The sequence below is a fragment of the Mycteria americana genome, chromosome Z (genome assembly GCF_035582795.1).
Source record: "Mycteria americana isolate JAX WOST 10 ecotype Jacksonville Zoo and Gardens chromosome Z, USCA_MyAme_1.0, whole genome shotgun sequence".
In the NCBI taxonomy this organism is placed as follows: Eukaryota; Metazoa; Chordata; class Aves; order Ciconiiformes; family Ciconiidae; genus Mycteria; species Mycteria americana.
Genome location: NC_134396.1, coordinates 1921250 through 1948058, shown reverse-complemented (window position 1 = coordinate 1948058; position 26809 = coordinate 1921250). Strand labels below are relative to the sequence as shown.

The 26809-nt window shown below is 39.4% G+C and overlaps 1 protein-coding gene across 5 annotated transcripts in view; it reads left to right on the top strand.

Annotated features, from left to right (window-relative positions):
• The window catches only part of KIAA1328 (KIAA1328 ortholog), a 174383-nt gene that overhangs the window by 59934 nt on the left and 87640 nt on the right, over positions 1–26809 (top strand). For all 5 annotated transcript variants that reach the window (XM_075488409.1, XM_075488410.1, XM_075488411.1 and 2 more), the window contains one exon: positions 9146–9273. In XM_075488409.1, the coding sequence (XP_075344524.1) occupies positions 9146–9273 (128 nt within the window). The remainder of the gene's footprint in view (positions 1–9145; positions 9274–26809) is intronic.

Below are 26809 nucleotides of genomic sequence, written 5' to 3'. Positions count from 1 at the left end.
GGCTTCTGACAGCAGCTCCGTTGTCAAATTAAAGAACATGGCTGTTTTAATATCGAGTAGTACTGATATGACAAATGGCTTTGTGTAAACAGTAACGGTGGCTACTGTGAAAGATTTTTTTAATTCTCACAAAGGCCTGCAAGTAAAACAGCAAGTATTTCCAGTGGTGGGTATTTCATGTAAAGCTGTGACTGCCTGTGTGGGTGGAGGGGAGCGTAATTTGAGGAAGAACGGTGGCAGGAGGGTTGCATGGAGGATTTTTATGTTTCAGAGTGATGTGTTAGATCCCTCTCTGTACCAAATTTAACCTCAAAATTTGACAAGTGGTCTGTGCAAGATCAGGTAGGAGAGCGGTAATATCCAGCAAGGTCACTAGGTGGAGCGACAGGTCCATTTTTCTTGTCGCAGGGGCTGACCAGTGCTTTTGTCGGCTTTGCAGATGCACATATGGTAGAATATTATCATTTTATGGTTACAATTATGAGCAATTTGATAGAAAATGAAAGCTAAATTATGCAGTGTTCCTTTTATTTGTTTAATTTTGCACTCTAAATATGTAAAAGGAAAAAATAGCACTTTTTTTTTGTGTGGATGGTGATAGGTGCAATACCTTCTTTTGGCTTCATATTCTCACACAGCACAGGTTGAGATTATTTTCTGTTGTACATGATGAAATGTGTGGTGTTGTTCTCAGATGCTGGGACTGTTTTGCACAGAAATTATATATGGCTGAATCTCCAGGCTCCTTTTTTATGGAAAAAAGGATCATGCATTTACTAGCTGATAGACAAATACATAAGTAACAAGTTCCTTAACAGTTTCCAGTGGAAGAGGCTGGGTAGCTGTGCTGTCTAAGCAAATGCCAAAGGAAATCTTTAAATCCTGAAAGTTGCTATAGATGTTGGCAGAGCTCCCCTGAAAGGAAGCGAGTATGTTCTGAACAAACTCTTTCTTGCCAGTGAAGGAAAATCTCCTGCCGTCACTGTTCTTAAGCCAAAAGTAAAAAATTTTTATGGCCCATGCCAGGACCAGTAGCCTGTTACGATGGTCTGTGGGGTATGTATTTTGTGTATTCAGGTTCTTAGTTTTTCTGTCATCAGATTCCTTACATTCATTATTATGAAAATGCATGTTTTCACCACAGTGTGTAGTGGCATAACTTGCCTTTTTGTGCTGCATTCTTCCCTCCTTTTCAGTAGAAGAAAGTTGTTAGCGCAGCCAGGCTGCAGAATAAACCTTTATTTTCTTTTGTCTTTGCTTGTAAGTATCCTTTTGTTTGTATTAATGAAGATAAGGCTGGAGATGTGTTTTCCACTTGGAATGGAAAGTGCAAGCTCTGAGATGGTATTTGCATTTATCGATCCAGGCACATCTGCTGGCATATGATGGCGTGTGATATTTTTGTCCTTACCCACCTTTGAACCAGAGAACATGGCAGATAAGCTGTCCAGTTTGATTGGCATATCCTGTGGAAAGGATTTTCAATACATAGGATCAAATCCTGTACCCTAAACTGCTTTTGCATTTTGAAGGTGTGATAGAGACTTCTCTGAGTTCATGTAGTTACGTTGGGAATTAGTTTTAGGTTTAAATGCTTTCCTTGCTCTCTTTAAATCATACTGGCTATCTTTTTGTTTGGCTAGTTTTAAATGCACTATATTGTGCATCTCAGTATTTTTTCAGTGTGTTTAAAGCGAACTTGGGAATTTCATCATCTGGGTGGAATAGAGCATCTTGGTAGATGGTATAAAACTCAGGCTGTCTATAAAAGAAATTAAAAAAATTACAAGTACTAGGAATAAATCATCCTGGAGAATTTAACCAGGGTAGGAAGTCTTGTATCTTTTATTGCTTTTTTTTTTTTTAGGATCATTTGAACAGTTACCCTACAGGTGGTACGGGTGGAGATGGAAAGATTATTTTTTGAAAAAAAAAACCCCACCTCATTCAGCTGTTTAGGAAACTGCCTTTTTTATTTCTGTTCCCACCTGACATCAGTAAGTCCAGAGACTAGATTTGAATTTGATGTTTTACATATGCTTCCTGAAAGCTCCAAAGGACTACCCTGGCTTTGTCCCTAACTTTGTTCTTAACTCTGTAGCTTTTCTTTAGGTAGATAACCAGAACTTAACTAATTTGTATGCGCCATATGCAGTCTGGGCTCACTTCAAAGTGTAATCAAGTCATGAACTAATTACAATACCATATTCCCAAAGAATGTAAATTTAATTTCCCTTCAAACAGAATGGGAATGTATTAAGCAATTCCTTTATATGAGAGCTGTGGCATTCAACAACATAATGCTGATGCTTCAAACAGAAGTGAAGTTCTTAACTTTTGTGGACCTTGGTGACCTTTTTCCCTATGCATCTTCCCTTTTTATTCTTGCGTCTTGAGTTAATTTACTGACTGGATAACAATATTAAAATATTCAAGTGTAAATTAAAATGTAACTGTTGGGCTTCAGATTGGAGATCACTCTATCTTATTGTATGTGACTTGCTTCTTTATAGTGTTTTCAGAAATGTGCTTCCTGAGGATTTTGGATCAGAAAGAGATTGTGTTTTGAGTTGAAGGCTCATGAGGTTCAGACCTGCACCAGATTATTTCTTTAATACATTGAAAAGTGGATGTGCAGAAAGTTCCCTACAGGTTCTTAGCATCACTGTGCCAAGGAGTCCACATAAACTCAGTTATATAAGAACGAGTAAAGTGAAGTTGTTCATAAAATGTTTTATTACCTTCAGTCTTTGCAGAATCTTCAGAGTTTAGATAATAAACCTGCATAGAAGTTATGTGTCTTTACCCTTTCACAGAACAATGATTCACATGGGTTCAAGCCACTTATTTTATTTCTCTTAATTTTAAAGGCAGAAGAAATGTGTTAGGGTTGACTTTGATCTGTGCCTGGATAGTTTGATTTCCAAAATATAGTCCTGTTGTTGTTTTTCTGAGATGAGATTGTCAAAGCGCAGGATTGTATATGTATTAAACACAAGTTGTATTTTAAAATTAAATGTGGGTCAGCTTCCAATGAAGTATGTAATTGTTTAAGGCTAAAGGAAAGAGCTTAGAATATCTTAGTTTATATTTTAAAGTCTTCCTTTTAGATGTTAATTCATTAATACCAGCAGTTTATTTTTATTCATATGACTTTTCATATGTAAGTAGTTGAAGCTGCATTATTTTAATCCTTTCTTTGGTTAGGAAGAAGAGAGCCTGCAGGTGGAAATCAGAATGACATACATATTGCTTCTTTCCCAAAAGGCACGGTATCTTTCTCCTATTGATATGCAAAATATTAAGGTAGAAAATAAACCTCATTGCCTCATGTGTCAAAATACTGAAAAATCTATGCTTGAGTGATACGTGGAAAAATGTGGGCCCACTTCAAACTGAGTGCACTTGTAGTGGAGTTTGCCACGAGGTTGTGGGCCTTTGAGGCTCTGCAGACTCTGCAAATTCTGTTCCTTTGTATTATGAGCATTTAGATGTAGCTTGAGCCTTATTGTAGATACAGGTATAGTATTATTTGGAGACCCAGCTATGTTGGGTCTTAGCCTTTGCTTGAGTTTGGTGAAATGCTTTCTCACTCTTGCACCAGCATTTTAAGGCATTTTTGGGCCACTGAGTAACAGTGCAATGGGATGCCATAGTAGCATAAGGCGCCAAAGTTATAGATGCAGAGGTATATCTGTTAAACAGATGTGAGCTTGCTTTGACATTGTTCAAGTTGCCAGACACATTCTGGAAATGGTGTAGTGTTGGTGTTGCAGCCAAACTGAAAAAAAAAAAAAACCCACAAAAACATAGAAGCAAGGTAAATTAGATCAGGCATGAAGTGCTTGATGCTGTGTACTGTGGCTGTGCACGTCTCCTTGAATAGGTCTGGCTTATGCACACCTAGTTGGAGGGCAGGCAGACAAGTTCAGGTCTGCTGCAACTTATCTGAATAGATTTTTCTTTGGAGACCGAAGACCTCTCTTTCAGTGCTCAGCAACTTAGTGTCAGTGGTGCTTCCTCAGCCTCTCTTCCTCAGTCTAATTTTTTCACAGCCTTTGTCTAGAAGGGACTACCTGAGGCAGTGAAGAGAGTTTGGTCTTTGCTGAAACTGCCAATATGGTAACTAGTCAGCTTTCTAGATGCATGTCCTTAAGCAAGGGTTAAATAAAAAGTGTTTTGTGGCTACTGGATCATGATTGCAGATGTCAAAAAGCTTTCTTCATCACGTGCTGAAATCATATCCCTGAAGGTTTCTTGTATCTCTACCGCAAAGTTTAACTTATTGCTACCTTATTTAAATTTAAATCTAATTTGTGCCTGTTTGACTTTTTCCTTCCTTTGCTTGCTTTATTCATCTTTGCATATTTCTAATAGCTGTGAGTCTCTAGAGAATCTTCCATTGGATATAGGGGCTGATGGGACTGGAGCACCAGGTTGCTGATGATGGAGATTTGGCTCTTGTGTTCTCTTCTGGACTGGACTGCAGTCTACCAGTCTTCTGGACTGCAGAGTATGCAGTCTGGAATGAAAGGACAGTTCAAGTCGGTGCTACAGTCAGGGACTATAGGAATCAGTCATCCCTGGGCATCTTGTTTGATGCTTGGGAAGTCTCTTAGGGCTTGTCTGCCTGGGTGAATGCAGACCAACTTGCACTCTAAGCTAATCAGGTGCAAGATGAATCTGGTCTTTTCGTGCTGTGCCTGAGCCATGCTAACTTTGCCTACAGCTACAAGACTTGTGTCCTGGAGCTGGCTTGTGGAGTGTGGGACTGCTGGGCTGCACCTGTGTGCACAGACATGCCTGAAGACTCCCTGTGCCACAGTTTTTTCCACGAGTAAAAAAGGAACATTAGAGCTTGTGCCTGTCCCAAAAATGCTTGTGACGAGCTATTGAGGAAGGAGTCTCTAGGTGAGGAGTTCTCACAATCACTCTGAAAATACAACAAGGCCTTTGTTATTAGTTTGATTGCCAAAAAATCTCATTAGTTGTGTTCTCCTCCCTTAATAATATTTTCTAGAAAACTTTTTTCCAGCCTCAAATTCCCATGGTTGGAGGCTGCTTCAATTTTTTTGTATCTTTAAAATACGGACACACACACACACACACACCCCCCCCAAACAATTCTGCTTGAATGACACAGGCTAAAAAGCATTCTCTCTAAGGAAAAAGTCCTCTACCCTTCCCCCTCCCTTACAAGAAGTGATCTGAGAAAGGCAGAACTTCAGCAAATAGCCCTTGCAGAGTGGCCTGGTATTGGCAACATTTTGAAAACCTCGACTCTAGATGAAGAGACCAGTGGGTGTTTGAACTGCTGTAGCGTGAACATTGCTCACAGAAGGATGGGAAGGCTGATGTGCAGAACTGAAAAGCTTTCTAGGAAATTGCTGGATGCTCTAAACCAAAACACTTCAGATTTTAAGCTGGGCTCCACTTATAGTCAAAGAGGCAGTGGAAACAGTGTCCTGGGAACAGTACGGGGGGCCAGTTGTTATGCTAGGGATTGCCACTTTTCCTCCCACCTTTCCCCGCAACAGATTCTGGGGAAGCAAGGAACTGTAGCTGGCTGTCCTACTGCAGCTTGAGAGGGCTAAAAATATTTCAGCAATGAGTAACTGGGAGTAGTTGGTGTAGTCATAGAGCAGACTTAAAAGCCTGAGGAGTAATAGTAGAGCTGGAGAGAAAGTAGGGTAGAGACTTTGTAAGGTGGAGGGACCCTACCAGGCAGGTTCCTGCTGCTGGAAGAGGTGGCCTCCTTTCCCAGCAGCCTATTCCCTCTGCTTGCTTTGTACCAGCTCTTGCACTTAACTGGCCCTTTGCATTGCTGGTTCAGTTTGCTGAGCTCTTGGGGTGAGTGAGAATTCTGGGAGAGCTGCAGAGCTGGTGCAGATGGAGGGAGCGAGACTCTGTGGGGTGAGCGGGAGTGTGTCTTTGGCGGCAGCTAAGCATTAGGTTGGCTGTGCCTTCTCATGAAACCTCACCCCTAAGAAAAAGCTCTTTGTTCCCTGCCTAATGTCCCTCTCCCTAGAAATCTGCTTCTGTCCTCTGTAAGCATGACACCACTGAATGCTAGTAGTCCCTCTTCTCAAAGCCAACTCTATCTCCACTGAGGTTATTATCTCTTAAGAGCCATAAATGAACTCTTAATTCTGTGACTTACATTCAGTGACGAAATTAACTAATTTATTTATAAAATATACAGTACTTGCAGTATGACATAAATGTGGCTGTTGAAATCTTAACCTTTGCATTTCTGATTTTCTTTTTTTGTCGCGTCCCCCCCGCCCCCCCCGCCATGTACAACCTTAATACTTTACTAACAAACTGCATAAAATGTATTGCTCAGATACATTCAGATGTGTATTTCTTGGACATAAAACTACCGTTCAGTGAAATGCCAAGTACCACTTCTATCAGGTAACTAACATCTTGTAAAAACAGTATTTGTGTTCCTGAGCACATAAGGAAATATCTGATGTGAGCATTTAGGCACATTGCTTTTTCTATGGAATGCAAATCTGTAGGAGTTGTTGTCCTATAGGTTTTTTTTTACCTTTACAGCATTTATTTAAAAAGCAGATTATGCAAGTATTTATTATTACCTATGTATTTGTCTAGAGACTGTATTGCCATAGTACATGTGTGCCCTTACTATATCTGAATGACTTAAGTATTTTTGTGGCAGTGTTGTTTATTGCCTGGCTAATTTGTAATGGAAAAAAAGAGATCATTTTGCTGCTTTTAGCAAAAATTCAATAGAATGGAAGAGTAAGAACTAATATTAAGGTTTTTTTTTTTCTTAAGAACATATTCTGCAGTAAATGTACCAGAATATTATGGAGAATTATCGTACTTAGAGCTATTCCGCATCCGTCTTAAACAAATGAACGTTTTTAGTTTTTTTCCTATTTAAAACTTCATGTTTACTGGCGGCTTCATGTTTACTTACTTGTAAGCAAAGCAAGGCTTTGGACTCTTAGGCTATGGTGGCTGTAACAATGCGTTGCTTAATGTAGAGTGATTGTGTGAATGAATAAGGTTTTAATCTTCTAATACAGGAAGTTTTACAGTTCCAATGCTGACCAAATCCTGGAAGAATTTCAGGGATATCTTGGCTGCCATTCAAGCTCATGTTAACTATTGCCCTTCCCACTCATGATCACATAAATGACCCTTGGACAATCACGATTTGCTTGCATGCTTTCCTAATGTTAATTTTGCATGTCATGTTTTAAGCTGTATTTTAAATGAATTTGGCAGCTGCAAGCAAGAGGTGGTGGCATCATGTGCACAGCAAGGGCTCTGCAGTCTGTAAAACACAATTTGGGCATCTCTTTTATAGTACGCTTGCACCATGTATGTGCTGAGCTTGGGAGTGAGGGCAATCTTGCCTAGCTTTCCAGCAGGACTGATATTAACACTGTGGCAAGAGTGAGGGTAGGTGCATGGCCATCAGTCGCGTGCCCCAAGGCCATTTAGGGTACTCATTCCTTGTGCCAGCAGTGTGCTAGCTGGAGGGAGAAGAGGGTAAAATCTGTTTTGTGGGGAAGGGGTTGCTGGAAGCAAAGTGAATTAAGAGGGCTGTAAAAAATTGATAAAGATAGGACTGTCTGTTTTTATATTCTGCCACATAACATGGGTTTAAATGAATTTCCCTATAATTTGTCTTCAAATACCGACATTTAACTCTTAGGCTGTATAAATGAACTGGCTTTTTCTAGAGTAAAATTCATGCCCTGTGTCCAGGCTAATATGTTCACCTACTATAAACATTACAGCCTATGGTTACAACTGGAATAAAAAATTCCTTTTATATACATCATAGCTGGCAGAGACTCCTGAGACCACCACAAATCACTTCAGCCTTTTGGTGCTCTCTGACGAAATGAACTGAAATGTAAAACGGCTCAGGCTTCAGGCAGGCTGGCTCTGCAAAGCAATTAGCTTGTTCAGACCATTGCTTGTACCCTCCCATATTTCCAGGTGCTAAGCAAAGGTGTTCTATGAGCTCTCCTGATTGATTTAAACATTGGGGTTTAATAACCTCCCATTCCTTCCTAAAATGTTTTGCTTATTCTCTGTGTAGCCTTTTATTTAAAGGAAAGAAAAACAAACAAACAAAACCCTGGCAAGGTCCCCCCTCCCCCAAAAGAACAAGAAGAAAAAGAGGAAAAAAAAAAACCTCAGGGTCATAACAGGGAATAACAAAGCAGTGAGTTATTTATGCAGCCATGATTGGCAAAAATGATTGCAACATGAATTTGCCCAGAAGCAATGATTAGATCATAAAAATGTTAAGGAAATCTGTAACTCAACACCATTTTATAGATTGAAGAAGTTTTTGTTCCCTACCTTAATTGCAGTGACTTGTTATTAAAGTATTTATTCAGAGTAATCTCTTTGGACAGCGAGCCCTTATCCCATCTGCATGCATAATTAAAAGTGAGGGGGGAGAGAGGGGAGCATAAATGGTTTACCATGCTACATGAGCAAGGGAGGGAATTACACAATGACAGGTGAAGAGCAGATTTATCTCCTGTTGGAATTTCAATGCTGCAAGCAAGGCAGGACACTGTTGCTTGCTAATATCCTCGCAAACACCACAGTTGCTGCTTCACCAGATTACTGTCCAAAAATCATTGCTGGTCTCTGAAAGGCCTGTAGCACTGCATCTGTGGCTGTGGGTTTTGGAGCTGTTGGTGCTCAAGCAAAGAGATTTGGATTTGGGTATGTGGGCTTGTGAATCCATGTCTGTGCTTAAAAATGGACTATTTACTTACTTGGCTGGCTATTTATTTATTTATAAATAAACATTGGTAGTGTCTGGCTTTGCTGAATACAAATCAGAGGGTTGTAATTGTTCCAACTGAAACAATGTCATCACCTGCCTCCTGCTGCTGTCCTTTTTCCAATGATAAAAGAATTTGGTGCAATTCTTCTTTTTCCACTCTCTTAGTAGAAAGAAGGTTGTACTTGAACATTCATCGCTAGGCAGATTTATCATCATTAGGCAGTACTCAAACACACAGTATCTGTTTTTAAATTGAACTGTTATGGATGTAAATCAGATTTACACAGCGTAAGTTAGTATATATTTGACTATAATCGCTAAAGAATATTTTTCCCTTAACTTCTGATGTCTCACCTCTGCAGCAGCAGTACAGAGAATGCCAGGAACTTCTGAGCCTTTATCAGAAGTACTTAGCTGAGCAGCAGGAAAAACTATCTCTCTCCCTTTCTGAACTCAGTGCTGCCAAGGAAAAGAAGCAGAAGGTAAGCTCTTTTCTCCTGTCTCATTTTTTAATGACATCTTTGAAACATCTTTTCCCTTTTACTAGAACTGCAACTTTAAGTGTGTTGTCTTGCATTATACAGCGTTGAATACTGTTTTGTGATTGGCTTCCCATGAGTCCTTCCATTAATACATGGATTGCAGGAAAACAAAAAAAAAAAAACCCAAGTTTTGGTTCAATAAAATGGGTGAAGTTAATTGACCATGTTGTAATGGAGTAGGAGGAATCATAGGTACCCATGCCTTTGCTCAGGAAAAAGTTAAGATGCTCCTCTGTTTTCTGTCCTGTTTTTTAAACAGTAAAATAATTGCATTCACTATAGATACAGCCTTTCAAATTTTCACTTTGGCTTTTGGTGATTGAAAAGAACATTGTATGTTGTATAGATGAGGCATTTGGTCAATAAGTGCTTTCTCAAGTCTGTAAGGCAGCCCATCTGATTTTAGCTGTTTGTAGAAGACCTATAATTATATATGCAGTTTAAAATCAGAAAAAGGTAGACTAGAGATATAACGTGTTAAATTAAGTGGTAAAATGTTTCTCAGATGCATGCGCCCAAAGACTTGAAAACATGGTTGCTTGAGATTTTTTCTGATAGCTAGGTACTTGATTTGCATCCCTGCTGATAGCAGATTATACCCTGGAAATGAAGGCTACTTTACGCAAGTGCTGTACTTAATGTTCTTACCTGCTATTGTCTTTCATTAGCTTCCATCTGCAGATCTCCAGAGTCTGTCCTACCTGAGACTATGCCTTTTTTTATAGATTGCGCCCTTGATCCTTTCTTTTGCTGGAGGAGTCTTAAAGGCTTATAATAGGGCTAGAAATAAAGTCATCAGCACAGAGTATCCAAAAGTTGGCCTGATTCTGGCCTCGCAGTGGTTCCCCACTAACAAAATTGCACAGACATATCCTACTTGTCAGGAGCCTGTGAAGGAATGGGTGCATTTTTAATTCTGTTCAGGAAGCAGGTAGCAATACTTCTCTGACTTCATCGGCATCAGGAATCGTTTTTTATCCTGCTGATGGTTTTTTTTGTAAAATATGTTGTTGGACATTGAGCTGTTTGTCAGGTTTTTAGCCGTTACAAACATTTCATTTCCATTCTTTTGTATTTTTGTCTGCCATCCATTCTGTGATGGTGTTAAGTTCAAAACAAGAACCTTTTTATCTGAGAATGGATGGTGCCTGCGTTCTTGCCTGCGATGTGCAGCTTGCCGGGGATCTCCATGGAAAACAGTCCAGAGGAGCCCACGTAGTCCAACAGCGCCGTGGCAGCTGTGTTTGGGGTGATGCCCATACTTCTCTCAGGTTTTGCTGTGCTTAACCTTTCACCTTTGCCTTTCAACTTTAAATACACATATCTTGTACTAGGTTAGCACCTAGTATAAAGGTATCCGGTGTAATCACATCTACAGTGCTAATGTATAGAAGCAGATAATAGGAAATCTTCAGCCCATTAACTGTCAAATCAGCATCTGATGGTACAGCAATCCACGTTCATCCCATCTTGTTTGTCTGTCTTCCTAATCACTCTATCAGTGTATACACAGAGACTTCTCTGAACTTGTTTTCTGTTTTCATGTGCAAAGTTCTGTCAAGCTCATCTTTGATCCCATTATTTCTTTTCTCTATAGTTACAGGTACTTTTGTTCACAAATGCAAATTCAGATATTATATTGAGTTTGCCTTGACATTTTATTTATGGTTTCCTAGTCTAGGCCTCCAGCCTCGCAGGTCTGAAATTACCCTAGCCCTCTTGCCCTGTGCAAAGCTTTGTAGGCATAGATAAAAACCTGTCAAAGCATGTTTCAACTAGTTTTTCTTATAGCTTGCAAAGTATTTCTAATGTTTCTAGCCTTCCTCTTCAATTTTCTCTTTCTATGCAGTCCTGGTAGGTGTAGATCTGTTTATATCTTGGATGCGTTTGGCTTTATAAATTGTTACCTTTTTTCCCAAACAAGCACTTCATGCTATGTTTTTCCTCTCAGCTCAGAAACTGTGGAGAGATTTGCAGGACCGCCTCACTGCGTCAGTTCTTTCCCTAGCACGTTCCTTCATGCGATAGCTATCGAAACTGAGGAAAAGTCACTGGGCTGCTTCTTGTTGCACTACTATGTTATTTTCACACACCTTTTTTGTTGCTGTCTTTTTGTCTCTTGTCTTAATACCTGAACTGCGAGCTCTTAGGGTTGTCATCGGTCTCTTTTTGTTCTATTTGAGCGTTGTCTTTACACACTAGTTCAGGCAGGCACAGGGCTTGCATTCTGGTGTCTGCCTCGATGGGGAATGCCAACGGGGAACGCAGCAGGGAGGGATTTTTGGGAGGTAAGAATTGGGAGGGGGACAGACTCAGAAAACTTTCCTCCTGCTCTGAGTGCTGCCCACGCCAGCTCTCTCTGCCCTGCTGAAGCTTTTATGCTCTCCCTCTTTGTATTTTAAGCTGGACTTTGAAAAAAGTCACCTTGTTTAAATATTAGGCTAAAGGAAATCTTCCTGAGTTTTGTTTGAATCCTGATCCATTGGGAATCTTTTCCCTCTTGTTTGTTTTTTGACTGGCCTGAGGAAATCCTGGATATGTCTGGGTTTAAATCAATAGATACTAGCTTGCTACCTAGTTTTCACTTCTTTGAACTGTCTAGGAGAGGTAATCAGCGTTTCCTATTTCAGGTGACTGCTGATGTTGCCGGGGCATCTGTGCTTCAATGTAAGATGTCGGTCTGATTTTCCTGTGTCTTGCAGAAACATGGGACTGCACAGTTATACTCGGTACTGGAGCAGTTCTTTGTTCTGCCTGTTATGAGCTGTTCTTTCTTGTTTCTGTTCATTTCCCCCTCTTTTTCCTACTTGTTTGTTTTGATTCATTTCTAGCGTTACACCTATATCTTAACATCACCTGCTTTTCGCCTGCCTGGCTCCCTCATTCTTACTGCACAGTAATGTTGACCATGAGCTGTCACTTTCCCCTGGGCTTAGATAGGTACTTGAAAGCATCTCCTTTCAGTGTTTAAATGCTGGGCTTTGTGTTTGAATGACACAATTAACAGGTCAAGAGAACTGCGGTGGTACCAAACATCTATGGCATTGTTGCAAAAAGAGGTGGAGTTGCGTGGGAGGCAAACGACTGCAGTAGCTGTGTGCATGTGGCTGAAATGAAGCCCTGGTTTGTGACTATATTGAACTAATGCAGCTACTTTGATGTTAACTTTTATTTTTGTCTGTTTTAGCATCACCTAACGGTAGCAATAATTCTGAAATCACGTTTTTCTCTTACCTAATATTGCTTCTTTATAACCAAAGTCAGCCCTCAAAATTTAAAGAAGCATTCTGGTAGCAGTGAAATAAAATTGCTGGGAAGATGGTGGTGTGATGATTTAAGACAGAACTCTCGTGGAGTCAATAATCAGTAACTGGAACATGGAGCTTCCTTTTTTTGTGAGATAAAGTTAATTCCATTTGAAAAGATACTTAAGGTGACATGAATTGAATTATTCAAACTGGCCTTCTCAGCATTAACTCTAGGTTAATATCTCATGATGCCTCTGGTTTCATTATAGGAGCTTTAAGTACATAACTTTTTATAATAAATTCAATACCTAGAAGCCGAACTGAAATTGGTTTACCTTCTACCAACCCATAAAAAGAAGCATTAATTGTAAAGTGAATATTAAAGTGGTCACTAAAGTTGACTCAGACAGATTCAAAGAGATAGCTCTTGTGTAAAGGAAATGAAGAGCTCTACTGAACAATAGGCTTCTGCCCTGATTTTAATAGAAAATACCATCCATATTAAAATGTAGTTAAACCTCTTCTATCAAAAATGATTTTTGGGTGTTCTTTCTGCAGCTCCCAAATGTTCAGTCTTCACCATTTTCAGAAGCTTTACACAGGGCTGTGAAGAAAATTGCCCTTGTTCTAGGTAATCAGGTCTGACCTAGTTACATAGTCGCTGCTTCACTGCCATCTCAAACAGTGGCAAGAATCCAGTTTACTTTGGCAAGTCTCTGGCTGATGAGTCTGTAGATGTTCTGCGGTGTAGGGTAGGACTTGAGTCACAAAAGGTGGACAGGTGACTGAGTTTCTGCAGGACTGTGATTCTTGAGCTACTTCACCTAAAAGAAAGGTAATACCTGTAGTCTCAGCATTGCCTATTAATGTTAATCTTTGAATTCACAAGTACAGCTGGCAGCTTTTGTTTCTTATTTGTGGAAGATTACCAACACATCTGCTAATTCCCTTGATTTACATAGATTCTTGTTGTGTATGTGTTTTAAGCTTCAGTTCTTCCCCCCGGTGTAGAAATGGCACAGATATGGGGTGGGATTGTAGACAGAAAGGAATATCAAGAATTTATTTTCAATAGGATATCTGCTCTCCCCTTTTCTTGTGTATTACGTCGTCTGTCTCCTGTTTGGTGTTTATATTTCAGTAATGCCAGAGGCCCTCCTCAGGAACGAGGAACTGTTGTGTACTAAGCACTGTGCAAACATACTGAAAGACATGCTCTGCTTTGGGAAGATTGTAAAATCTTATGAAGATTAACTTTTGGGGGGAGGAAAATTTTTTTTTTTTTAACTTTTAATGTTACTATATGTCTTGAATCATTTGTTCATCTTAAAAATTGTTGACACAGTTGTGATGTCATTTCACAGTAAAGTCCAGAGGAAGCCTTTTCTTGCAAGGACTAGAAAGCCTGGTTTTCTTTTCATATCAGTGACTAAAATTCTTGTCCAGGTCATTGTAATTTTTTGCCTTACTAAGGGTGATTACATACTAAAGTTTCAAACATTGGTTATTTGATATATTATTTTTTTCCTTTGAAAAGGATATTGAAACAAGTCAATCTTCAGAAGCTCTTAGTTTTTGATTGTCCCCAAAGTTTCCCGTTCCTCTTTTTTTCAACACAGGTTGCCTTTAAACACATTCTTAGCTTGCTTAAAGAAAAAAAAAATCCCACATATGCAAAGGGTTTTAAATGCTATAAGGTAAACCTGCATGGTAGAACTGACTTTGTCTGTTTACCCAGCTGTACAGGAACAATGGATGAGCCCATCTGAAAGATACTTGAGAATTGGGATAATAAATAAAGAACTAATTTGACTGCGGACCCAAGGGTATTGGAATAATTTTACGAGGCCAGAGAGAGACAGAATTTTAGCATGAGTAAATATCGGGAATAGCCTTGCCTTACCTGTGTTACTTTCAGCAAATCCTCTGATCTTTCTCTGTGCCTCTCATATCTGTAAAAGGGAGATAATGTTTTTCTCCTCATTCTTTCTGTTTTCTACTGTGAATGTCAGGATTTGGGTGCTTCTTCATAGTGTTCAAAGTGATTAGTGATGATATTTCAAACTTAGGGTGGTGTGGAGTGGACTACCTTGTAATAGGATGAAGAAAAATAATGTTTTTTCCTTTCACCTCTAGGTTACCAAGTCATAGTTAATTTACCTGTCTTTTCTAAAAAATGCTAACACCAAACAGCAATGCAGATAGACATAAATATTTAAACGAAAAGGAAACATCAGTATTGAAATATCTGCGTATTGCTAACATTCACAATAGAACTCCACCTGCACTCAGTCCCCTGGAAACGTGTGCCATAGTAGAACCGTTTGGTTCGCATAAAAGCCCCGTCTACTTGCATGCTGTGAATGATGCTGTATTCGTGGTGATAAGCACTTCACTCTCAGCTCACTGCTTAAGTGAGGTCTGAGCAGTTCACTGCTTAACTGAGATCTGTGCCAGTTCACCGTCTCTTTGTTCTATTGTCTTTAATCAGCCTTGTCTCTAGTCTCTTCAGGATCTTTTGATTTTCTTTTTCTTTTCTTTGAAGATGCCTCTTTCGGTTTCATCCACTTGGCTTTACAAACTGTCGCTCCTGTGGAAATCTTTTCCTTAGGTGGACGCTCATCTCTGGTATTTTTCTGTTGGGGAATAGAAGACAGTGCCTTCCCTTCCAGCAAAACATTCTCTTGGCCTTGTAGACGACTGATGATATTGTTACTATTGTGAAATGGTATATCTGGATTTTTGTGAGAATTTAAGAAATTCGTAGCAGGACTGCCTATCCTTGAGAAGCACTTTACAAACTCTTAGACCAGATACTGCAATGTTTTCAGTATAAACCTCTCAGTGGCTCTTGGGAGAGACCATCATGACCATACTCACCAGCATCCTCTCAGTCTCCCTTTGAAGTGAGAGTAAGGCTTCTTCAGTGAATGCAAGGCTTCATAAGCCTGCACTTGCAGCCAAAGGTTTTGTCTTATGCTACAGGCCTTGAGGAAGAAAACTTCCACTCTACCCTTTGCTTTGTGGAGTTGCCTGTTTACCTGACAGCCGTTAGGAGTGCAAACATCCCAGCTGCCTACCCGTATGCTGGCACTTTCAGTTGTACAGTCCACTTGACCTACGCATATGCCCTTTGGTTCTGCTGTGTTTGGCCTTTTTCAAAAGTTGAGACTCTTGAAAATCAGTTTCTCATGTACTTCCACCCTCCTTGATTCACCAGTTCCTGGTAACAGACTTCTCGGATTCCTTAAGTGTGGCAGGTCCTGTAGGTTGTGATCAAGATTGCATTCCTGAAGTTCCTGACTTGTTGAAAACCAGTGCTGGAGACTTTCAGACAGAACGAGCAACCTAGTGTAACTTTGAAGGTGGCCTTATTTTGGTGAGGTTTGGACCAGATAACTAGCAGAGTTCCCTCCAACCTGAATTTTTCTGTGACTCTATTCTATATTCTCTCTTCAGCAACCTTATTCAATAGAGAGATCATCCTGTGAGAACCTGTTTTGGTAAAAAGCAAAAATGCTTCTGGGCCAGCAACAGTCCAACAACTGGACCCTTATTTCTTAAAGTGGAAACGATTAGAGTTGCTATTTCTTGCTATTGAAATGAATAGAGGCTGTAGACTAATCTAGGACTTCATAACCTAAATACCTTTATTCATCAGTTTAAATTCCAGATAGCGTGATATTAGTGATTATTATATTGAAAGATAAATTGCTTACCATCTCTTGTGTGCAAAGCACATATTTTTGTGTGTTGATCAGGTTGTTTAATTAGAAGTGTCTTTAATGAAAGCCAGGTGATTATCAGTTCAGGGCACTATAGGTTGGTCTTTGTATGGCAGAAAGGTTTTTCATGAGAGCCAGGACTGTAATTTTCTTTCAGCTAAGAAGGTGGGAATTCGTTATCTGTCTGTACCAGGATGATTGCCTGCAGAAATATTTCTTTTGAGTTAGTTCTGAATACCCTAAGATTTAGCTTGAGTTTTTAATTTTGAACTGTGAAAAGTTCAAACTTAAAGTTTTTCTGATGCACAGTTTGTCATTTGAAGTTTATAAGGACTGGGATTTTCTCCACCATAGGACAAATTTGTAAGGTTCTTGAGACAGCTGGACTCATTTCCCTATGTAAGCAGAATATATCTGGTGAGGTGGCATCAGCACAGACTATGCATCTATGGCATTTATTGCAAGACTGCATACACGTTGCATATGATTATGGTTTAGACCAGCCTGGTTACCTGCCTCTGATCCAGTGAATGCATTAAATATCATTGCAGAACAATTTTTGGTTGCCATCTATTCATGGCAGATGCCAGAAAATGTCTGAAATGTCCCACTTTCAGATGTATAGTAGTATACATTTATCTTCATTTTGGAAATTTGCTCTTATGATTTCAGAGCTTGGGATGTGGGTAGAAACAGACAGTCATGTGCCAATGATGATTCATAGTACCATCAACACAGATACATGATTTTCTCTTGTGTGTGCAAGAAAACTGTCAATCTGAACCCAAAGTAGTCAAAGCTAACCATGCAGATACACGGTTTCTTAGGCTGGCTGAGTTACTTCCTAAGATTTAGAGTAGGGGAAAGCAAGTGATGTCCTCTGACCCATCTCAGAGGCCTGGATTACCTTGAGGTTGGTCTTTGCCTTGAAATAAAGTAATTTCTAGTCAATGTGTAACAGATGCATTTGATTCCATGTTACATCTTTCCCCATCTGTTCTCCTCCCCATAAGCAGCAGCAATCATGTTGGCCGGAGCAGGCTAAACGAATTTTCAGGATGTCTTCTATTTTCTGGTGTGTAGCTTCAAAAACTCCTCTTACTCTCTGGAGTTGGATCAGGAACATCATTACTTTAGTTGAAGACTGTCAGTTTACAGTGTGCCTGATGAATGTCTCTGCTCTAAAACTCCAGACAAGAGGACTTTTCACAAAGAAGTAAGGATATTGGTGCCTTCTATGGCTAGGTCAAGGACCCACTCTTGCAGGCTAATGTCACTTTTAAACCTCATCAGATAAGCTTTTACTCACAGTCATATCGAGAATGTCATTTGAGTCAGGAACTGTTTACATTCATGGTTACAGAAAATGAGAATGAAAATTTTGATAGAGAACTTGTCTCATTAAATGAGCTTGTGAGACTGTGAAGGTAGAACGGTCTGTGAGCAACTGAGGTCACACTTCTAGATTTCAGCTGTGGAGACCCCTTCTTTTCCTGAGATCCATACATTCATCACATAAGGCACAACACTCCACTGTTAATACAGCCTATTGGCACAACTCTTCCTTTTGGATACTTATCCTTCAGTACTCATTCAGTTAGGTACTCTGGGACTGCTGGTGATTTGTAGTTTTGGAGTATTTGATAGTGTCCCTTGTATTGAGTGTGTACATCTAAGCATGGGGTTGAAGGAGACAGAACAGTTATTTTGATCTGTGACTTTTGGATTAAGTGTGGGTACGCTGCCTTGGAGTCCCCAGAGGTTTTGCGGCTGAGAGGAACAGAAGACCTGGGATGCACAGTACTGTTCAGGTAGCAGTATGCATGTCCATGTATGTCCATGTCCAGCACTGCTAATGCAAAAATCCTCCTGTTATGTGTGCCTGGGAGCATGTGCAACAGTCATGTGAACGTATAGACAGACTGACTTGTAAGTAACCTCTTGTTTTGCAAACCGATATGTAGGACCTGGTGAAGACACAAACCTGTGGCTGAAACACCAGCACAAGTTCAGGATTCACACTTGAATTGATACATGTGTAAGCAATCTTTGAATATAATACTGTACCTGGTTGTGAAACTGTATTATTTTCTACTTTTTCTAAATCTTAACACAGAAATAAGTGCCAGTTTGATTTTTTTTTCCCCAAATGTATTTATTTTTAACTCAAACTAGTTAATCAACTAGTTAATCAACTAGTTAATTGTAGTTAATCAACAGATGTCAGCCTTTTGAAATGTTATCTTAGGTCCTTTGTGTAGATTCTGAAGCTTCAGGTAAAATCAGAGCCAGTGGTACGCCTGGAGGAATTCCTTTTTACTTGAGGAAATGAGAGTTCAGACACACATGCAGAAAGGTCTTTAAATATTTAGGCCTTTGTTTTTCATTTTATCCATGGGAATGTAATTAAAGGGACATGAGAAGTTTTGATTAATATTTTTCATTACTTGTGCTGACCATGAGAATTCTGCATAGAAGTGTGCTGCTGGGACTGCTGCTGTGGTCTACCAGGTAGGTGAGGGCTGGCAAGCGGATGAATTGGGATCTAATTCTGTTCTGTTACTGTCTTGCCATCAGGTTATTTAATTGCTTTCTGGCTTAGTTTCTTGCTTTTTAAATAGAAGATGATGCCCACTGTTTGTTAGAGCATGTAAGCTCAGTGAATTTAAAATGCTGTGTAAATGCAAAGATGAATTGTTGGTCTAGTTATGAGTATAAGATACTGTAAGGAGACCTCAGTTGGTCTGGGACTTCTCTGTACATAAGTTAATTCTTGTAAAAATGTAGTCTTTTTGCCTGTGCTGGGTTAGAAAGAACAAGTACTCAACATGGAGAAAAATCCTCTGACGCTGTATGACACAAGGCAGAAACACATATTATATGATTCATTCCACGGGTGTGTTTGTTCATCAGAGGTAAAAGGATCACGTCATCTGAAATGAAGAGTCTGCACTTCTGTAAGTAAAACATGAGAAGAAAACACTGGAGTTCTCTCTTAGCTAGACACACACCTATGCATTCTTATGATCTGTTTCTTTAAGCATTAATTCTATTATAACAGTTTATCCAAAGTCCTGTTATTGTAACAACATGCTTATTTAAAAAGAAGTAAATGTAGAGGACTACAGATTTTCCTTAAAAAACATATTTAAAAATTTGTAGATTTTAAGTGCTTTGTCAGTCAGGCTATGTAACTCAGTGAACACTAGCATCTTAGAAAGTTACTCCCCGATTCTTTCTTCCTAACGATGTGTGTGATAGAGCTTCAGTCCCTCTTGGGGTCCCTCTGTCGAAAGCAAGAGTGAAAGTGCAAGGCATCTCCAGAAGGTGACCAAAATCCAGCTGATGATTCAGTTTAGAAGAATCTAGGCATCTTTTTTCTGAAATCCTCATTATTTTATAAAATACCAAGATACTCCTTTTACTTTTTCACGAATGATTAGATGGCGTTATCACTGAGAAAGTCAACACTGGACACAAAGTGTGCAATCTTAAGTAATAAGTAAGAGCATGTTTTCCTTGGTGTGGCTTGTTGATTTTCAGACATACCATTAATGCTGTTTACATGCTGAACTAATCCCTTGTGTTAAAATTAGTAAATAGGGTAAGTATTCCTTTTAATTTGTCTTCAACCTTTTTTGGACCCATAAGTCTAAACTTCTGTGTGGGAGCATATTCCACGTGGCAGGCTGCCAAACAGACCTGGCAAAAACGGGGATGTTCATTATGCCCTTTTAACTTTTTTTCCTAACAGGAGAAAGTTAATAGATTGAAATAAGAGACCAATACTTCTGTTATAATAAACTAGTATGAAAGAGTTTAAGGATATTATGGAAATGTTTTGAAATGTCAGAAACACTGTAAAATCGGGGGCTGGTCATTTTTTAAACAAACAAGAGCCCAGGAAAAATCTCTCCTTATCCAGTGAAGGTGCTGGTGGAATCCCCGATTTTTTTTTTTTCTCTGTGTTAGTATAGGAATCTTTCTGTATCATGGTTTGACAGACAGGGAGACTTGAGACGCTTGAGTGAGAGATAAAGTGGGACTTCCCAGCCATCATGGTAGATGAGCTATTTCACAGGGGTAGGACGAGGAAAAAAGTGCATCCCACTGTCTTCTGGGAGCAAATGAAGCTCAGTTATTTGGATGGCAGATGCTGCCTGAGGTAGGAAACATCTCACTATCTGTGCTAGCAAATGTGAGCCAGTGTAAGACCAGAAAGTTGCTGGTACATGTGACAGCCCCGCTGGGGCCAGAGGCCACTGTCCCCCTGGTGCCTGCATGAAGCCTGGCACAGAGCTGCGAGGTGCTGCCACCAACACAACCATCACAGCTGGGGGGCGAGAAAATTTCCTTTCTGTGATGGTCATATTCAAGTAATGAAGATTTAGACACCCCTAACAGAAAGCTGTTCCTCCCAGAAATTGGTCCTCACAGTTACGGTTTTTACATATATTTATCCCTTTTCACAAAGGGGCAATTAAACTCCCATAAGTCTGCCAAATTTATTACATTCTGTCTACCTAAATATTTCCTGTCATTTCAGTTGAATGTGGCATTTTCCGCTTCTTTTTATCTTGCAACTGCTTAACTGTCACACGTTCTCTCTGAGCTGGCTAAATGTCAAGGGTGGAATAAATTATTACTCACATACTCTTATTTGTACAACTGTAGTATTTGGGTTGGGGACCAATATCCTCTTGTACTAGGTGGGCGTCTGAATCTGAATGATGGTCACTGTTCCAAAGAAGTCACGATGTCGATGTGTTGAAGGATTTTTTTTTAAATCAGTTGGAGATAAAAGCTGCCTTAAAGATAAATGTAGGATGATTATATTGAGTATTACTTACTGATATATATTTCTTGCATAAATTTTATTTTCTATTTACATGCTTCCTGAAAATGCCATTGTTAATAGAGTTCTGACATCTTATTTCCCTTATTGCTGTCTCAGTAGCATTTTATTTCTGATGCTTTAATAACTCAATGTAGACTGAAAGGATAAAACTGGGGAAATTGACTGAACTAATTAGACCCTGATTTGTCTGGCTGTCCGGTGCCTGACAAACATGTCTTTGACATAAACAGAATAAAACATTTTTGCCATTAGACACTTACAAATAGCTATGTTGGCAAAGCTTTGAAACTATTCAATTCTCAGGGCATATTGTGCTGGGTAAGGCACCAATTCAGGACTTTTCTTTGCCATTGTGACTCCTCCTTCCTGTCTGTGTTGAAGTAGAGTCATATTTAGTAGCTTCACAAAAACTCAAAAGCAGTTAGTGCAGTTATCACCCTAACAAACTGAGTATTTCTGAGAAAGTGGAAATGTTCCCATTTCAATTTCTGGTTAATGACACACTTGAGTATGGGATCTGAAATGTCAGTCTTTGTATTTTCAAACCTGTAGAAACTTGAATAAAGCTTATACATAAGAGCAATCAACTCTGATAGCAGTAGGCTAAATATCGGTTTCTGAAAATAAATTTTATATGAATCTGTTCTCCAGACAATTTGACTTTTAAATGTTTAAAAATGTGACATCTTTATATAAGTGAATACAGATTGAGGCAGGAGCTATAAAAACTTGAAGTTTCCATGCATCACCTACTTTTCACTATCACCTGTTAAACAGCACAACTAGATACAATGCAGGCTTTACTTCTTTCCATTGCAAGAATTTACTGCCCTTCTGACCTATAAACAGATAACCGTTAGCATGACTTGATACTGTTAGATGTTTGGATACATTCTCAAAGGTAATTCACGGCTTTAAATATTGTATGTGTGAAAGGTTTTATAACCCAGCATTTGGAAAACGGCAGCATTACATTTCCTTGAGCAGTGTTCTGGGAGTAATGATTTGTCACTGCAGCCCAGTTACAGGGCTTCCTGAGCAAGCGTCCTCTCCTCTCACCTCCTCCTGGAATGCTCTATCCTTACGTAAGGACCACTGAAAAATTCATTAAGCACCTTCCTTTATGTCAGTGCCTTCCCAGAGAGTGACTTCACTACAGTCTGCATGCAGAAAGTTTTCAGTGACCTCAATTATTGATTTACATTTAAAACTTCATTGCAGTAAGGGGATGATTCTCCATTGGAGAATTTGGGAGTGAATGTAAGTGGGTTCTTGTCCCGCATCTACTACTGACTCATGCTGTGACCTTTGGATAATTACTTCAGCTTTCTGTGCCTAAGGTCACTATTTGTACAGTGAGATTACAAGCGTTGGTGGGAAGCACTGTTAAAGCTTTTCAAGTTCTGTGCGTGAAAACCACAAGTACAAAGCATTGTCATGATTCATAATGGCATTACTCCTTTGCACCAAAGCCCTCTATTGAAATAAGCACAGTTGTGCTGGTGGTGAATCGAGTCTGTTAATTTTTTTCTACTTGTGAGATATAAAATAGCCATAAGAAGTGCTCATGCAAAATGGCAAACCATTTAAATGCCAACAGGGTTGTTAGTCTCCTCAGTTTGCTGCTTTTGAATGCTGCTTTTCATTTTGGCCAGAAATAAGCACAAGAACCTCAGGTGACAACCTGAGTTTTCACATCTCAGCAAACTGATTGTGCAGTAGTGTGGCTGAATTGTGCCTGTTCATGGAAATCAAAGTATTAGCAGCAGGTAGTGGTGCTGGCTAGGTAGTGAGCTAATGACCAGTGAGTACTTGGTAAGGTCCACTCCATCATTGTTCCAATCAGTTGTTCAGAGAGGGTAGGAGCAGGGGAAGTAATCCTGAAGCATCCTGGCTGAAAGAGGTGTTCCCTTAAAGAAGAGTGCATGGAATAATCTTGAGTGACTTGCTAAAGACTCAGGGTGTTAGTGAGACCTGATGTGCTTAATCCTCATTTCTTTTATTAACTTAATTTCTAAAGCTTGTTTTAGGATGTAAGTGAGAAGAGGACTAATAGTAGTCGGCAAATAATTTACCTGATAAGCCAATATAGGTAGAGAATGACTGAAGATAAGCAGAAGACCTCTGACATTAATGTAATGTTTACTTAGAGCACTCGTAACTTGTTTGTTGCAGAAGTCATTATCTGGAGATTAACAGTAAATGGGGAAATGGGAATATAAGACTAGAATGAGAAAAAGACAAAGGGTAGAAACAGGGAGATGTGTTCAAGCAGAGGAACGGGGAGACGACGTAGCCATGCTCTGTTGATGATATTTATGGACTATGATAATGCTATCTCAGTAGATACTCCCAGGAGAAGAAGAATTCATCCAGGTTATTGTTTCTTGAGAGGGTAATCTTCTCTGATAAGCATTGTGAAGATTATCTGTAAGTGCATGTAATGTTAGTAAGAGGGCTTTGTGGAGATCTAGAGTTGATATTTCTCTCAAACTTGGAAGAAACTCTGACATTTACTTTGTAAGTAAGGGTAAGCATATGCCTTTCCTACACAGCGGGTGTCATGAGTTTGCCAAGTTCAGCTGCCCATCGGAAGATGAGAGCATTTAATTAAAAAAAAAAAGGCTTTTATGTTTTTGTGGTAGGCTGTAGAGGGGATGTGGGTAGGGAGTAAAATGATTGGAAGAACAGTAGAAAGTTTGCAGCACAGGTCAATGAGAGGTCTTCTGTAATGACAATAATTGTTAGGAACATTTTAAAATACACTTAATCAGTACTGGGATTCTAAAGATCTAATATCTGACAGGCAGAGATTTCCACATAGCTGTAATTAGAGAGCTTGTTTAGGCAGTGGAAGATCTCTGCTGAGGTAGTGAAGGTTGGGTTAGAGTTTGACCGTGACCCCATTTTATGTCTTTAAGATTTTGGAGGCATGTTGGGATTTGAGGATATAGTTATGCTGGATTACTGACTTGAAATGAGTTTTTCCTACATCAGAAGCAAGTACTACACACTCATAGTTTTACTGAAATATTAATAAAAAGAAGTCCTTTCATTCCTCAAACACTCTTAAAATGCTCTTTCTAACAAGATAATAACTGTAACCTAACAATTTTATATGCATAACCTTTTGTAGGCCATACAGTGTGTGCAAGCAGAAATGGCAGGTTGTAAAAAATTATTGTAGTTGTTTATATTGTGATAGTGCTTAGAAGCTCAAGCTCCATTCTTTCAGGTATAGTATGAATATTAAAGGAATATAGAGACTTCTGGCCCATGCTGCGATTTTGCAGAAGCACGGTTTGATGCTTGCACCAGCGTGTAGGCTCTGTACCAGGCAGTCAGGCAGTGACATCTAGCACTTTGGCAAAGGAGCCGGTGGCGTTCAGCTGCTAAGCATGGTGCCGTTCTGGGCGACAGGGTCCTGAGCCTGGACATACACACAGACTACCAAGAGAGCTGCTGGGGTTTGTGAACTGGTGTAACAAACTAGAAACAAAATTCAGAGATTTTCTAGTTTATTTGTATCGCTGCAGAGATGGTGGGAAATGAAGGGACCACAGTTGTCAATGGAGTCATTTAGGCAGATGCTGCACATGTAAATAAAACACAGTCCCTGTCCTATAAAGCTTACAGTTTGGGATACCAGCAACAGAGAAAGGAAAGGAAATATGTAGTGATGATAGCAGAGATGGTAAGACAGGGTGACCACAGAAGCATATTGCCATATGTGCTTGCTGAGTGCACAGCGGTGCTCTGTGCCTGCCTCGCTGTTATCTTCTAGCAGTAGTAACCAGCAGTTGTTGTTAGCCCTAGCAGGGCTTGCTATTCTGATTACAATCTTGCCTTTTTCCCTCAGCTTCCATTCCCATGTAATTTTAGCAGTATTCTTATGGAGAACTGTTACAGCAAGATAGGAAGCGAATGTTTTATGGCAGCTGAAATCTGTGCTGGAAAATGGCTTAAAGCATTCTCTTTTAACCTGAGCACTTAGTACGATATTTGTGGCAATCAAAAACGCAGGAAATGAGGATGCTTTGTTGCAGAGTTAATGAAGAAGATTTCAGTGTGTGCAAACCCTCGGTCGCAGTTATGCTAGCGATCAGAAAGTGCTTATTTTCCTGTCTTTCAATAAGTCCTTCCCTGCTCATGCACTCTTGCAGGAGTGTTTTCCTTATGTGGCAGATGAGGCATGGAGGGGGGGGCCTGTGGGAGATCACATGCTGGGTCCCAGTGAAGAAACAGAATCTTTATTTGTTGTTTGATATCAGAAATGAATTACTTAAGGGCATGCTTGTACCCTGCTTTGGTCAGGTACCTGAGCCTGCTCCAAATGGGCTGATATGTTGTACCGCACAGTGGTATTAACTCAGCTCCCAGAAGCAGTAGAGCTGCATCAGTAATTAGTTTTTCTCAGCAAGCTTAATTAGCAGGCTCAAGCAGATACTGCACTGACATGGATACTTAGCTCCTGGTTCCCGAGCCAGCTTAAGTACGCATACAAGAGCCAAGCGCTGTGCAGTGTGGACTTAAAGTTTTGCCATGTCTGCTTTCATTTCATTTACAAAACAGAGCTCGAATCTCTTTTTAAACTTCTTCCTCAAACTTGCTACTAAAGCCAGTGCCTTTAGAGGTCCTTTGTACCTGTGGGAATAAGCAGTGCTTTAAACAAGGCCCAAACACGTCTGATTAGAGAATACTTTTTTTTGATTAAAATCCATTGGTTAATTTTTCAAATGAGTTTTCATTGTTTTTATTACTTTTTAAAAAATCAAATCCTATTTCAGTCATCTTTTTAGGCAGGAGATGATTTATAGAAAATGATCTTAGTGTTTATTTGAACATCCAAATGCAATAAATCTGCTCAGTATTTCAATAGCATGCTTATTAATAGAACACATTATTCTGTTCAATATTGCGTTGTCTTTAAAATTTAGCAGAGCATTAGTAGTAATGAAACTAGTTTAAATCAATATATCCCTGTTATGAAACCATCTACGTGAGGAAGAAAATTCAAAAATCTGCCTGTAGCACAATAGCCAGATGATAATTGCATAAAAAGATCTAAAAGGAAGACTTTCAGGGAAGTTTTAGTTTCTAATTTAGGATGTGTGCAGATCACAATGTATTAACATTAGTTTTAATAGAAATATTTTCAGGACTAAAAAAATTTACCAGAAAGTACTTTGATTGCTGAGAATGAAATTTTGGTCTCACTGGCAATAATGAAAAAGCTCCAATTCATTGGAGTAGGCTTTATAACTGCACAAAATGCGATGACTAAAATGAGTATTGTGAATATGGTCCAGAAAATATCACAGATATTTTTCTATTCAGTTGCAGAAATTGTGTGAAAAAACAAGTACGCAAAGAAAAACTAAAATTAGATTTAACATTCTCAGCTTGGCAATCGCACGCTTCCATTAAATGTATGGGCCAGAATTTTTATACTTAGATGTCTAAAATTAGACCCCTGAATAAAAGACCTGATTGTAGAAAGTGCTTAAGCACAGTGTTTGTAGAGAAATGCACGTCCTAGTTCTGATAGTTTAATTTTAGTTTTCTTGGTGGGTTACTGTCCGTTTGTTTAACTCGGTGTTGCCCCAAAACGTCTAATTCTCCTGACTTACGTGCGTTGAGCACTA